General features: G+C 42.7%; 1 protein-coding gene across 5 annotated transcripts in view; it reads left to right on the top strand.

Annotated features, from left to right (window-relative positions):
* The window catches only part of LOC128341301 (pantetheinase-like), a 32036-nt gene extending 17376 nt beyond the window's left edge, over nucleotides 1-14660 (top strand). For 4 of the 5 annotated variants that reach the window (XM_053287665.1, XM_053287700.1, XM_053287682.1 and 1 more), the window contains 3 exons: nucleotides 1334-1704; nucleotides 3618-3788; nucleotides 5114-8745. In XM_053287665.1, the coding sequence (XP_053143640.1) occupies nucleotides 1334-1704; nucleotides 3618-3788; nucleotides 5114-5284 (713 nt within the window). In that variant the 3' untranslated portion in view covers nucleotides 5285-8745. Of the gene's footprint in view, nucleotides 1-1333; nucleotides 1705-3617; nucleotides 3789-5113; nucleotides 8746-13921 lie in introns of those variants that run through there. The other variant, XM_053287689.1, reaches the window with a different exon arrangement.
* The last annotated feature ends 1109 nt before the right edge of the window (nucleotides 14661-15769 follow it).

Below are 15769 nucleotides of genomic sequence, written 5' to 3'. Positions count from 1 at the left end.
GCTTGTGTGGAGAGCCTTAATATGTGCTTCTGCATGCTTGGTTCTATGTTTGGGTCTGCTTTCCTAAGCGCACGTCTGTCTGTGTGAGGGCTGGTGTCTGCTTACTTGCGTATTTATATTTACTAGCTGAACCCGCACAGAGCATCTGTGTGGTAGTTTACTTCTTTTTGGGGTTTAGTTGGGAGAATACGTTTGGTTGGTCCTCCCACAGCTCTCTCACTTGCGCTGTCTCCCCCCCCCCGCGCACCTCTCTCGCTCTCTCTGTCTCTCCCCCCGCGCGCCTCTCTCGCTCGCTCTGTCTCTCCCCCCGCGTGCCTCTCTCGCTCGCTCTGTCTCTCCCCCGTGCGCCTCTCTCGCTCGCTCTGTCTCTCCCCCTGCGTGCCTCTCTCACTCGCTCTGTCTCTCCCCCCCGCGCCTCTCTCGCCTCCTCTGTCTCTCCCCCGCGCGCCTCTCTCGCTCGCTCTGTCTCTCCCCCCGCGCGCCTCTCTCGCTCGCTCTGTCTCTCCCCCCGCGTGCCTCTCTCGCTCGCTCTGTCTCTCCCCCGTGCGCCTCTCTCGCTCGCTCTGTCTCTCCCCCTGCGCGCCTCTCTCACTCGCTCTGTCTCTCCCCCCGCGCGCCTCTCTCGCTCGCTCTGTCTCTCCCCCCGCGCGCCTCTCTCGCTCGCTCTGTCTCTCCCCCCGCGCGCCTCTCTCGCTCGCTCTGTCTCTCCCCCCGCGCCTCTCTCGCTCGCTCTGTCTCTCCCCCCGCGCGCCTCTCTCGCTCTCTCTGTCTCCCCCCCCGCGCGCCTCTCTCGCTCTCTCTGTCTCTTCTCCCCCGCGCCTCTCTCGCTCGCTCCTGCCGATTCCCACCTCCCTCGCTGCTGCTCCCAGTCCCTCCGCAGGCAATGATTTCTCCTTTCCCCTCTGCCTTTCCTACTTTCTTCTTCTGTCTCCTAAGTCTGCAGATTCCGCCTGCCATCCCTAGCTTGCTGCTCCTCCCTTCCCAAGGCATTAGGCAATCATGGCTTCAGGCATCCACAGGGCTCCGGACACCTCTGGACGTTGTCCGTAAGCAAATTATATAGATAGATAGATGTGATTAGGAGGGTACTGTGGTTGCATTGCAAAACCTGGAATATGATGATATAACTGTATACCTACTGTGTTTTTTAAAATGTAATGGGGTGGGGGGCGGCACTGGAAGTGGATCCCCAGTCCTACCAGTCCAAAACTGGTTTTGAGCGCTGGTCTTTGCTAATAATGCCAGTGACAGTACTTTTCTAAGATACTGATCAGACAGTACACAGACAATATGAAATGACTGCTTCTGTCTTTTTGTTGTGTGTCATTCTCAGGCAGTGGTATCTATGCACCAGATGGATCCCGAGCATATCATTATGATGCAAAATCTGAGAAAGGCCACCTTCTGGTTGCAGAACTGTATTCCCACCCTTCACTTTCTCCCACCTACCTTCCGACAATTAACTGGAGTTCATATGCCACAACGATCAAGCCATTCTCTGAGAACCCTAATTTCACAGGAATTGTTTTCTATGATGAATTCACCTTCTCTGAGCTCACCAGAGAATCTGGCAATCTTACAGTGTGCCAGAAAGATTTTTGCTGCCATTTGAGTTACAGGATGACAGAACTGCGAGATGATGAAGTTTATGTACTAGGTGCCTTTGATGGACTTCATGAGACTGAAGGCGAATATTACTTACAGGTCTTGTTGCTCTCATGGGTTAAGATGGGCATTTTTTGGTGTTGTGTTTTGTTCATCATGTGGAAATGGGGAGAGATGAGGCAGAAATGCTAGATATCCTAAAAAGCCTGGTATGATCTAGCTGAGTTAACACATATAATCTATTAATCTGAAGCTAACTCATTTCAGTTGAAGCTAACTCATTTCAGGTTTACTGAGACTTACATGTGCTTACTTTTAGTTAAATCATGCCATTAATAAACAAAAATCTGCACCAACAAGAAAAAAACCACCAGTTTCAAACTTAGTTTTGGCCACATCTTATTTGAAAGAAAGTTTCATTGACTGACATCCTGACTAACAAAGCACCATTGCATTTGAAAAGCTTCAGACTAACAAAACAAGTGGTGTGTGTTTGCACGTACGTGTGTGTGTGTGTGTGTGTGAGAGAGAGAGAGAGAGAGAGAGAGAATTTCAACTACCTCCCCTTCTCTCAGAAGGCTTCTATGTTTCCAGAAAATATATCCATGAGGGCTGTGAGACCCACAGGGACATATTTTTGGGCACACAGAGCACTTCATGAGGAAGGGGAGCTCACTGAAATTTGCCCCCACTACTGAGTCAGCAGTGGAGCTGAGTTAGTTGAACTTCTCAGAAGCAACCAGTATGTCTAGTATTGTTCCAGTGCTACATTAGCACTGGATTCAGTGGAGCTTACTCCCAAGTAGGGATGTGCAAATTGGCTTGATGTTGAACTGATTCGGTTTGACAGTTCGGAGTCAAACCAAACCACCCCTGCTTCGGTTTGACCCCGGACCAACCCCGCCCCCCATTGTGGATAATTGTTTCTTAAAACATTGCATGTATCCCCTCCGGGGGGCTTATTGAAGGCCACTGGAGATGTCCACGGAGGTTCCCCCTTCCCCCACCAGCCTCCCTTCTGCCACAAATCATCCCATTTGGGAGTTCTTCGGCCTGTTCCAGGCCTTACCCCCATCCCGGCGGCCATTTTGGAGGCCACCACGCATGCCCATGTCAAACCATTGGTCCACCTAGCTCAGTATTGTCTACATAGACTGGCAGCAGCTTCTCCAAGGTTGTAGGCAAGAGTCTCTCTCAGACCTATCTTGGAGATGCCCAGGAGCTTTCTGCATGCAAGCAGACTTGGAGCTTTCTGCATGCAAGCATACAGGTATTCTTTCAGAGCAACCCCATCCCGTAAGGGGAAATATCTTGTGGTGCTCAAACATGTAGTCTCCTGTTCAAATGCAAATCAGAATAGACCCTGCTTAGCAAATGGGATAATTAATGCTTGCTACCACAAGACCAGCTCTCCTGCCAAAGTATGTTGAGGTATTGTAGTTAAGCAGATATCTATACATCTAGTCAGCTGATTAAAAGCCAAACCAGTTAAATTAGCTAAGGCTGCAGTCCTATACACTAGGGCTTCTCAAACTAGAGTCTCCAGATGTTGTTGGATCATGGTAGCTGGAGATAATGGACTGGCCTGCGAGACTGTAGTCGCTGTTCAGGCTGTTTGAGGGACAGCGGGGGTGGGGACACTGAGGAAGATCAGACATGCCCGTTGGGGTGGCCGTGGAGCTTGAAAAGGCCCTTGGAGGCAGGAGAGCCAGCGGCACTCTGACATGTATGGACTGGGATGTTGTTTCTGGACTTTTTTTGATGTTCTTTCAGCTGGCACCCTATGATCAACATCTCGAAGAGCTGGCTTTGCAGCTAGTCAGAAAATAGTATTGGCTCTCTATAAGACATAACTGTTCAGTTTTTCCATACCTAGCTATAATCAACCATGTCTACTCAGTTATGTTTAAATCTCTGCATTGCTGTATATGATGATACAGCATTAATTTTCTGATATTGGTAAAACGTGTATTGCGAGGATTCTTCCAATAAGTTGTTTTCTTCCATTTTAGATATGTACGTTGCTGAAGTGTAGAAGTACAGATAGGCAGACTTGTGGCCAGCCAGTGACTACTGCCTATACCCATTTTGATGCGTTTAGTCTCAGTGGCACCTTTAGCACTAACTACGTCTTCCCAGAAGTCCTGCTCAGTGGAGTTCAGCTGGCACCCGGAGAGTTCCAGGTATGGTGATGTTTCTGCCAACCTTCTCTGGAAGGCATAGAACAGGCTGTACCCTTGTGATAGCAGAAGGGAAAGAAATCCTGTTATATGTTGAGTAATGGAAAGCTAAAGTGATACAGTGGCCTCTTCAGAGGGGGATTCTGAGTAAACTCAGTTTTCTTTTGCCACACCTTCTATTGTCCAGCTTGATCTGTATGCTTGTGTGGAGGCCACACACAGTTGAATTCATCTTCCTGTCCTAGTGCATGTTTGAACATGCCCTTTGTACATGTTTGTACATGCCCTTTTCATTACTTTCCTATAGTGTATCCTCAAGGTTATCTATCTATCTATCTATCTATCTATCTATCTATCTATCTATCTATCTATCTATCTATCTCTTAACTGCAAAATATTACAGTATTGCATATTGAATGTTACTGTATGTTTGAATCTAATATCTATTTCTGAAATAGCTGGAAATGTTATTCTTTTGGGTGCATAAGCAAAGCATCTGCTGGTGAGAAGGAGGTACCCGACTCAGAGTAACCAACAGATTTGTTGGTTTCACAAAAATCGGAAGGAAAAAAAGGGGCAAAAAAATTCCAAACTGCTCCAATATAATGGAGTGGAATGCTCACAGACTCAGAGCTAACTTAATGGACAATCAGATGGGTGGAGCTAATGGATCTCAATGAGGAAGTGGGATAGGAGGGCTTTTACAAAAACACTAGGAAATTTCTCAGCTTGAAGAATACTTCTTCAAGTCAGTCACAATCGCTTCTGAAGATGAGAGTGCCTTAAACTTTCACCATTTTCAGGCACAGACTCAGGCAAAACATTTGCACACCAGGGATAACCTGTAACATTTTGTTGTGTGTCCATATTGGTACTGCATATTTTTGATAAGAAAGCAGTTTATTCTGTTTTGCTGTGACCACTTTTACACACAGACTTCAAGTGACACAAAAGCCTCCAGTGTCATCAGTAAAAATGGGTCCAGAGGATAATACTTGCCACAGTCCAGCAACCTTTTCTGGGTGCCAGAGCTCAGAAGCACATATGAAACTTCCAGCAGTAGCAACTTTCCTATACATTTTAGGAAGCTGATCCCTTTGTCATTTACTATTTGCATGTGCAGATGCTGGAGCCTAGATGCCCAGGAGCACCATGTATACTTTATAAGGCATAGAGTGCACATTAAATGTCCAAATGACTCTGGACTAGATCATTGTCTGATTCCATTCTTTCTCTCACACAGTAAAAATACCATAAATTCTGTGTATGCAAAATATTATGCAAAAGATGAAAATATTGTTCTGCTAACTGCATCTCTGTCATTCTAGGTTTTGAGCGATGGGCAGCTGATCAGTCAGAATCGTACATCAAAGCCAGTGTTAACGGTGACACTGTTTGGGAGATGGTATGAGAAAGATCCACCAGTCGGTCTTGGCCTCTCTTTTTCCCTTTCTGCTGTGTGCCTGGCCTTCACCTTTGCTTTCAGCCAGTTACCTTAGGGTTCAGCAACTGGGCAGGCGAGGCTGTCCTAATGGGTTTCTTTTAGCTGAGCTAGATTCTGCAGTCCAGCTGCACACCCACAAAGGAAATCTTAACCACTGACAATAATATATGAATACTGTATCAAAAACAACAACATCCTTCTTAGAATAATTTCTTTGAAACACAAATAATTCATTAAATTTAGACTAAATTCTTTACTGCTTTGCTGGAATGAAACCAGTTCAGATACAGTCAGGGAACACATGTCAGTTATCCAAAATTGTAGATCCAGAGTAAATTTGGATCCTTGTAGCAATTCCCCAAGCTTGAAGAGTCCATAATTCTTGATATAAGGATAAATTCCTTATACAGGAATATGACTCCAAAGAACATGAACATCTTTAACTGACAATGATCGCTGTAAAGTCATGTTTACAATCTTATGAACTTCAAGCCAAAATGCAACAATTACAGGACAGGACCAGACCATATGAGTATTCCCACATCCAAATTACATCTCCAGCAACTAGAAGTCTGCAGCCAGTCCTTATTAAATATTCTCTGAAGTGTCCAATAAATACAATATAAATGTTTATGTTGTATTAACCTCATTTTTAGATCCAAAGAAAAATGCTTCACTGCCTTCAAGGCAGCTCACCATAGGTTTGGAAGAATAGGATACTCAAGTTCATTATTCCAAAGATCTCAAATGTAATCTGTATCAATCTTGACTATATCTTTAAGTTTTTGATAAAGGAGAGTTACTGGTTTTGGTGGCTCTGATAAATGCTCCAAATATAACAACAGAGATTGAGTTTCAGAAGCAGCAATTGCGTCATGACCAAAAAGTTGTTCTAGCAAATGTTTTAAATTGAATCTTGAGAAGAACCCACTATTAATATTTAAATATATAAAACACCTCAGCAGGTGTATCTCTTACTGTGCACAACACTTCCTCTCAGCAAGTGTTGAGGAAAAGGCCCCATTCTTGCCCTACAAAAAGGGGAATTGGTACTACATCCAAACAGCATGGTAACCTCTTTGACTTCCATCGATAACTTATTTTGAGAATAAAACCACAGCTGAGCATGTTAACTGGTAATGTATAATGGCTGACATACTGCTTAGTGAGTTGTGAATACAAGAGGGATCAGTGCTCACTGCTTTTAAACCACCCTTCAGTACATTGGCACTGCTAGTGATGACAGGGGCTCCTTCATGCCACCAACACATTAAGGCTGTTCACACGACCCTGTATAGCTGGGGAGCAGGAGGCAGCAGGATTGCTCTTACTTCTCTCCCCCCACCCCCCGATTATCTCTTAATTTTCCTTAGGCTGCACAGCTCGCACTCCCACAGGAGTGGCGCTGCCTGGAGCTGAATGGCCATCTGGTGGACGGGAAAACAAAGCCCAGCCTCCAGAAATCCCTCAATGCACTGTGAGGAGGCAGGCAGATGAAGCAGAAACACGACCGGGAGCTGAGGCAGAAGGGCACACTTGTGCCCTTTTAAGGGTGTGCAGAACCAGTTCTATTCTAACCTTGTTTGAATAGGCCTGACCCAAAAAAGGGGTGCTGCTCCAAGTTTGAGCTGAACCAGCCCGAGTTCTAATGAACCAGTTTGGGGACATGCCTGTAAAGGGGAATCCAATGAGGATTCCCCTTTACAAGCAAAGGAGGAACCCTGCCTACCTAAAAAAAGAAAATCCTAATAGCGGTGGGTGAGAGGGCATCTGTAGTCTGAGGAGGGCAGTGGCATGCCAGCTCCTCTCCAGACCAGGACTGGTGCTCCAGCATGGCCCAGTTCTGGCTTCAGTGCGTACGGTTCCATCAGGAACTGGACTGTGCGGAGCGCCGGTCCTGGTCCAGAGAGGAGGAGCAACACCACCACTGCCCTCCTCAAACTACAGATGTCCTCTCACCTGCCCCATAAGGATTTTTTTTAAAGTAGGTAGCCCCCCCCCGCACTTGTAAAGGAATCGTCACTGGATTCCTGTTTACAGGCATGCCCCCGTGAACCATCGAACTAGTTCCAAACCAGTTCAGCTCAGTTTGCCACTCGAACCGAACTGGGGACCGGTTCGACTCAAACTGGCTTACTGTCCAGTTCGAATTCAACTTGAACTGAACTGCCAGAATTTAATCGTGCACACCACTAGCACCCTTCAACCTCCATAATAGCCTGGGACAAAAACTCAGGCTACCCGGCGGGGCAGCAGTGGGATCAGGCCAATCCCTGCACTCCTCACGTGCCGCCCTACCTGGGTAGGGCTGTTCATGTGAACAGCCTCATTGTTTCCATTATTCATTGGGAATGATGCGAGTAGGTTGCACTGCATGTTGGTGGCACGGAGGAGCCCACACTATTTTAAGCAGTACCGATGGACTGGTAAGTAGCTCGCTGTGCAGTATGTCAGCCAATATGAATAGTGAAGGATTCTATTATTGGATATATAGATTGATTTACTATTAATTTAATAATCCTAGTAATACAGCATGAGCAGAATAGAAAGCCAGAGGGACAGCAAATAGTTGACCTTAGATAAGAAGTGAAGTTAGAACAGGCTTCTGGGGGTGGGACTGGGGAGATATTCATAATCACCAGCAGAATACCAGATATGTGAGGAAAGACAGCTAGGAGCAGCTGGTAGAACATCTGTCAGGAAACTGCAGAGAATATGAGAGGACAAGATCAAGTTACAGTAGAACAAAGAGAAAGAGGAAGCTAGTGAGATCCAAGGAGTGCATTGGGTGTGGTACTCCAGCTTGGCTCCAAGAAAACGGGAAGTGATGGCTCAGACAGGGAATTTGTAGAGCACCCTTAGTAGTGAGTTAGGAGTGATAGAGTCGTTCTCCTCAGAGAACCAATCCTCTTTCCCAAAGATTTGGTGAGTAGGAATGATCCATCTTAAAGCTATCTGGCCAGATACCAGATGGTTGAGTGTTGTTGACAGAGAACTCTTACACAATGGAACAGAATACTAAATGGCTTAAAGATATATGCAATTTGCTGCTTCTAAACCTAGCATTTTTTGAGTGACTTGTGTATTGCTTCAGGGTTTTAAGCCCCATATCACATAAAATTGTTGTACAATAGCTTTGGCCAATACTAAATAGGCTATGATAGCTTAGGCTAAAGTTTTTATCTGTCTTTTAAATTGGGATTTCCTTTCTATTCTTAACTCTGCCACCTAATTTATAACTGGCAATATAACTCTCTGAAATATTTGACCACTAATGTTAAGATTTAACTATCATCGATCTCATCTTTTAAGTATTAAAACTTACTTTTGTGTTGTGATCTCTTTATATTTTTTATTTCTTGATTCTGTTAAGTCTGACTTTTGTTTATAAGGGATTTATGTGCTATGATAGTCAATTTTGCTGTAACCCTTATTCTCGTGAGCAATCATTGTATAATTTATTCTCATTGTAACCTGCATGCTTGGACTACTCAGTACAATTTGTTAACCTTTTAACTGGTCTGGTTTTATGATTAATAACATTCCTTAGGCTAATAGCATACCAGAATCACTAGAAAGTGGAAGCACCCACACCACAAGAAATGAGTCGTCATATAGAAGCTAAATAAAAGAGCCCTTAGATGCCTTTTCTAGAGACTATTCTTTAGATTCGCTGTGATAAAGCAGAAGGGCACTTGCTTCATAATGGATGGGCTGATTAACACTTTTTAGAGTGTCTGAAAGAATGGGCTGGTCTAGAGCAGAATCAAATAGATTTGAAATCTTTAAAATACATACGGTGGCAGGTGGGGGATTACAACCTGAAATGTTAAGGCCACACTAGGTGTTACATTTACATGTAGCTTTCCTTTGAAGAAAAATAGCCTCAGGAAGTTGCAGGTTTGATGAAATTGTTGGAGCTAGGACCCTGGCAGCATCAGCTCTCAGCTGTAATGTCTCATAGTGACCACTGGGGGTGGGTGGGTGGAGTTGCGGGTCATGGATAAAAGTGCTGGACTCCTCCTCTGTTCTTCTAGTGTTAGTCTCCATTTTGTCTCTCTAGAGATGGCTGTTTGTTTTGGTCTCTCCTCCCTTTCAGCCTTAAGCTCAGCTTTCCTATTCTTTTTAAATTTCTAAATAAATCCTTGTTCTTCAAACTTGGAAAACTGTCCCCAGACCTCTTGCTTGGCTGAATTCTCCTCACACTGGCTTTGCTCTGCTAATGGGAGTTGAACTGCTTTCCCCCACAGAGACAAGTGGGAAGGGGTTGCTTTTTTTTTCACCCTCTCCTTGTGGACCATTTTTTCCTGATCAAATCACCCCTTCCAAAATCCATTTTTCCCCAGTGGGAGAGAAGCAACTCAAAGGGAAGCTGATTTTGAATGGAAATACACAGGAGAAATAATTAAGCTCCCCCGCCCCCTCCACACACTCATCTGTTGTTTCCTACCTTGCTCCCAAAGGCAGTCTCCTGAGATTGTATTCTTAAAATAAAATTTTAAAAAAGCTAGGGGAGAAAACATTACATACACTTCAGTGTAACCTCTAGTTTGTCCTTTGACCCTTTGGTTTAGCAGGCTTGACATTCCAAAAATGGCCTTGCTTTGTCAAGAGCAATACCAGAATGTATCTACAAACAGATATCCCTCATACATTTATTTTTTCCTCACCTTGCCGTCTGCACTCCTCTCTGATGTTCCCAGGCTCTTTGTAATGCCTGCTTGGACCCACTTTACTTTCTGTTTCATTGTCTGCCTTCCTGATTTTTTACTGTGGCTGTTTTTTAACCATCTTTGGTGCTTTGAGCCCCTCTTCTGGATGGACTGAATCCCAAGCTCCACAAGTCAGCAATTATGTGGTACTGTTTGCATTGATGTATACCCAGGGACTCCAGCTCTGTATGCCAGACAGACGCTTGATGTTGAACTTTAGGGCTAAACTAGATATGCTATTGGAGCTCCGTGTTTGGAAACCACCACCACCCACTTTTTTTTTTTTTACAATTTTTGGTCCCAATACAGTCAAGGGCAGGGACAAAACCAATTTGGATGTGGACTGCAGGAGAATCAAAGCCATTGCACTCTTGTTGATTCTCCAGCTTAATCCTTCCCCCCACACACCATGAGCCATGGAAGGGAAAGCATCCACACACAGAAATTATACCTGTAAGTTTTCCCCTCTGTGGCTCATAGTAGCTTTGTGGGGATGGATTTAAAGTTGTGGAATTGACTGGGGGACTCATCTTCCCCCATACCTCTCATCCTATGGCTGCTTTGGGGGGTGAAGAAGACAGGCATTCCATACAGATAGGAACATAGGAAGCTGCTGTATACTGTCAGACCATTGGTCTATCTCAATATTGTCTACACAGACTGGCAGCAGCTTCTCCAAGGTTTCAGGGAGGAATCTCTCTCAGCTCTATCTTGGAGATGCCAAGGAAGGAACTTGAAACCTCCCGCTCTTTCCAGAATGGCTCCATCCCCTGAGGGGAATATCTTACAGTGCTCACATGTGGTCTCCCATTCACATGCAACCAGGGCAAACCCTGCTTAACTAGGGAGACAAATCATGCTTGCTACCACAAGACCAGCTCTCCTCTCTGGACTGAATGTCCATATCGCATCTAGTCCAACTCTTGTTCAACCTGTGTTTAGCCCTGATCTGAATATGATTTACGCTCCAAATTCTGCACAGCATCAGGCTGTCCTAATACCTACTTACAATGAGCAAGGCAATATCTTGCTGATGTCATTTGAATTAATCCTATGATAAACTTCACACTAGCTGTGCCTACACATCCTACTGTGTGGAGAATGCAAAAGTAGGATGATCATATTCTAACAGGGTGAGGGGCTGTGGGGAGCGGGGAGACAACATTTTCTAAATCCACCCCTGGAGATTCTCTTGAATTATTATATTTAGTTACAAATCTGCTTTTTAAAAAGGCTAAACACATATACATAAAATCATGTCTGGACACTGGAGAGAGGAAACTAATTTCTCTCTGAAAGACTTACATATCTAATGAAAGAATCAACAGTAAATGTAATCTATATCCTGGCTTAGTCCATCTAAAAGAAGCTCCATATGGAGTCGTGATGAAGCATGACTGCGAGGATAATTTACTACAGCTCTTTCCTAGCTGGAATAATTTGCTTTCTTCTTGTCAATATCCTTTCCTAACAACCTTTTGATGTTGTCAAGATAAACAAGACCCACCTGTCCATTGTGCTACAGATTTTCTAGGAGGGCGGTATTTTCAACAAGAGCCTTAATACACTTAAGTTGCTAAACGTAACAAACAAAATGAAATTAAAATATTAGCATTGCAAGATGAAGTTCACCATGCTAAGTGTTGTCAGCATGGAAAAGTTTTGATTTTTGCAGTAAAATATGACAATGAAATACTTTAATTGCTTGCATGCTATTCAGTCCTAAAACTATGCTTGATTCTGTAGCATCATGAATAAAGGTAGGCAAAAAGAAACACTTAATATTTAAAAGGATGACAACATGGTGTTTTTAAAAAGGGGATTGATTAGCTGACTTGGCAACAGTAGTTAATGTTTAAAAAGAGCACTAGCACAGAGCTCCTACAATGAATCGCAAACCTGTGCTAAGATGGTATTGAGTCTAATTGTTTTAAAGCTGGAGAGAGCAGCTGAAAGGTAAAAATTCAATTCTATGAGCTCTTCCATGGTTTGAAAGTGCTAGATTCATTTTTCATTGGAAGGTTGATGGGCTGTATCCTAAGAATGTCTTCCATTTGCTGGAGTTCTGCTCATGCAAAGCAGATAGGAGTTATTTTCACCACTTCCCCTTCTCTCTTCGGTCCCATGCAATCCCCAGTAATCCAGTCCTGAGGGATCCCCAACTTTCAGGAGCAGATGTGAGGGGCAGGGGAAGAGATGGAAATCATTCCAGCTTGCTTTTCATGTAGTTCTTTTTAAAATGGGCAACCAGACTCGAAACATGCAGGGTTGGTTTTGTTGTTGTTTTTAAGTACAGTTCAAAAATCCAAGTAATACAAAAGTTTTATTATGTTAGATGATGTGAAAAGCAATGGATAACAATGAGAAAAATAAAATCCAGACAATGAGAAAATAGCAATGAGAAAAATAAAATCCAGTTTCATCTAGACCCCAGATTCTGATCAGGCGTACCCATTTCTCCTCCACGAGAAATGTGCCTCCCACAGACTTCAGCGCTACTCTCTACAGAGTCTTTAGCAGTGAATAAATGCTTTCTTGCAATAGTATTGTCAAATTCCTGGTTCTGCAGATTCTCTCCCACTCTGTGAAGACTTCTAAATGTTATGGAATATTATTATAGGCCACAAAATATGTGTACACACGCAAAGAAAATGCACAGATATGTGTTATAGTAGACATGCTACATGCATGAATTATACTCGCCTACCATTGTGCAGTTCTAATTTTTCTTTAAAAGGAAAAAGAAAAAAGCCCTATTTTCATGAATGAAACTACTCCATGAATGGAAGACATTTTTAGGATACAAAATCCAGGCAGTGTTTTGACTCACAAGCACCTTGATGCACAAACTAGAGTATTATTACTGACATCGTATCATCAGTCAACACATTTTTTACAGAACAACATAACAAAAAGACAGATCCCTGCCTCAAGGCGAATACAATCCAGCTTTTGACAGTGAGGTAAAAGTAAAAGATAAGATAAAATATGAGCAAATACAATGACACAAAATAAGGTTTTTGTTTCAGTTAGACATCATGGCTCATTTCCTCTTCATGTATTGTGGGAAATTATGAATGGAGAACAAGACCACATGTGCCTCTTCAAAGCCACGTGTTGGACATTTATGTAAAGAGGCTCTGCATGTGCAAGGTTCCTCCATGCATTTCGGAATGCAGGGTTCTTGAATGCATGGAAGACTCCTACTCACATATACACACATCACACCAATGCCCAATGTGTAGGTATCAAGGGACATGGCCAGCATTCCTGTAGGGTCCTGTTTTCCCCACACACGTTCCTTGAACATGTGAGAGGGAACAAGTGAACAGCCCTATGTTAACAGCTGAGACTAAGAACAGTTGAACTTACTCCCAAGTAAGTGTGCATAGGATTTCAGCCTTGTCTTAATTACAGTGACTAGGGCATTAAGCCAAAGGTTCTTCTTGGGCACCCCTTTCGTGAGGTAAGGGAAGGCAATTGCCTCAGGCAGCATGATTATCGGGCAAAATCCCCCTCACCGTTACCATTGGAGCAGCTCTTTGGGACCAATTTGATCCTTGCAAAAAATTTAAGGAGTGCCTCACCTTGCATTCTTTGCAAAGTTTAATGGCTCTTCCGATTTTCAGTGTGATTTAGGTTTAAGCCAGGAAAAGTTGATTGTATGAGAGCTTTAAATGTCACCAGTGGTTTTGTATGTTAAATTAACTGTATCTTATAGATTCCCACGATCATATCAAAACTTTTCTAAGTTTGTTACCAACTAAGATGGAGTAAATTATGTTTCTAGGTGGAACATATGTAAATTAAGTTGTCATAAATATTTGTCTTTATTTAACACTTCCTTATTTCTATGCTCTTGCTACTCATTTGCCAAGAAATCTTTTGTTTCCTCTACACTGCAACCCTGTAGCAGGAAAGATTTATCATCTGCTTATCTTGTCTGTCTATTTAATATTTACGTCATCATGTTGGTTAAGACTGCATCAGGCACTGAATGAAAATCAGACTCAGACAGACAGACACAGCTTCAACTACTTGGAACTTGCATGGAGTGATAAATCATGACCAAATTTCATATTTGTGATGGTTTGGACTTTTTTCTGATGGATTGATAAGGCTGCTTGGCTCAAGCATTTTTGAGGTAAGATTTATTCCTAGTCTGATAATTTAAACGGAAATTTTGCAAATATGTTGGGACACCCCTGCCCTACAGGTTTTCATCAGATTTTTCTAATCTTCCCTTTTTAGCTGCACAATGATGGGAATATAACTTTGCCCGATACTAAAGAGAACTATAAACAGCCTGTCCAAAACAGCAGTTGAAGAAGTATAAATAATGATACAATTTTATTCTCAAAAATACTGAGAATCTACTGACTTCTCTTTAAAGTTTCCCCAGGGCCAAAAAGGGTAAAAAAGCTCAGAATTCAGCACAAGACTTTAAACATTTATTTAAAAACTGAAATGAAGAATCAACATGTATCAATTTAATTTTTATAATAGATTTGTGAATAATGCATTTACTAGTTACTAGTTGGCAATATAATAAACTGTTTTACAGTGCAATCCTATGCATGTTTTCTTGAAAGTAAGTCTCATTGTGTTTAATTAGATATACTCCCAGGAAAGTGTCAATAAGATTGCAGCCTTAGTAAATTGACTGTCTGACTTATAATTTTATCTACTTGAAATAAAGGTTATAGTTTATGGTTAAAATTTTTAAGGTAGAAATAAGTTTCTCTCATTTGTCTTTTTCATTACAAAGATCTATGTGAAAGTCATCAAGAATCTCAATAAAGGTGCTACTTATAATGTTGATATTAGATGAAGATGGTTGACATTCCCTTATGAGAGCAGAGCAAGAGCTTGTCCTACAAGGAAAGAGGGGGTTTTGTGGAGGGGAAAGAAGCAAAAACCTCCCTGCTCACTGTTTTGCAAGACAAGGCTTACTCCTTGTGAGGTGGAGCTGTTGCTCTGCCCTTGTGTGTGTAACATCACACTTGTGCATAGCATCAGCCTATGTCTTTACCTGAATAGGACAAGAAATTAATTTATTATTTGAAAGAATACTTTAGCACAGTCCTGGATTCAAGAGAGGTGCATTCCTCATGTACAACAATGCCCTTGGCCCTGAAATCCATTTACAGGGGACAACTCAAAGTAAAATCTAGTTTTTTAAAAAAGTTTACATTTCAATGAATCAATGAACTCATTATTTACTTTAGATGTGGTCCATTTCCTGTACAAGCCAGTAACCCCAACGTAGACAGTGTTTCTTTGCACAAAAATGGTTTCCTTGGGTATATCATATTTTGAGACCTTTATTACTTAAAGACAATTTAAAAGTAATAACCCCTATCAGGAAACACTTCACAGCATTCAAGACAGTCCAAACTCATAACAATATTGGCTTCTCCTGCATCCACTTACAGGAGAGGAAGGAGGGGCATTGCTTCCTCCTCTTGGGTTCCTGTTGGTGATATATCAGAGTGATGCCTCCTTTCAACCATTGCAATTTTGCTTTCAAATGTATCCTTTTAGGAACATAAGAACATAACATATAAAGCAGCTGCCTTATACTGAGACAGACCCTTGGTCTGTCTAGCTCAGTATTGTCAACACTGACTGGCAGCAGCGTCTACAAGGTTTCAGTCAGAAGACTTTCCCAGCCCTATCTAGAGATGCCAGAGATTGAACCTGGACCTTATGCAGGCAAAGCAGATGCTCTGCCACTGAGCTATGGTCCCACCCCAGTGATTTTATTTGACTTCTTCAGTGGTGGCACCAGAGGCATAGTACATTTAGAGAGCAAACTTTGCCCCATG

The sequence above is a fragment of the Hemicordylus capensis genome, chromosome 1, assembly GCF_027244095.1.
Source record: "Hemicordylus capensis ecotype Gifberg chromosome 1, rHemCap1.1.pri, whole genome shotgun sequence".
NCBI lineage: Eukaryota > Metazoa > Chordata > Lepidosauria > Squamata > Cordylidae > Hemicordylus > Hemicordylus capensis.
The sequence above is the reverse complement of the archived record's forward strand: the minus strand, read 5'-3'. Positions and strand labels throughout refer to the sequence as shown.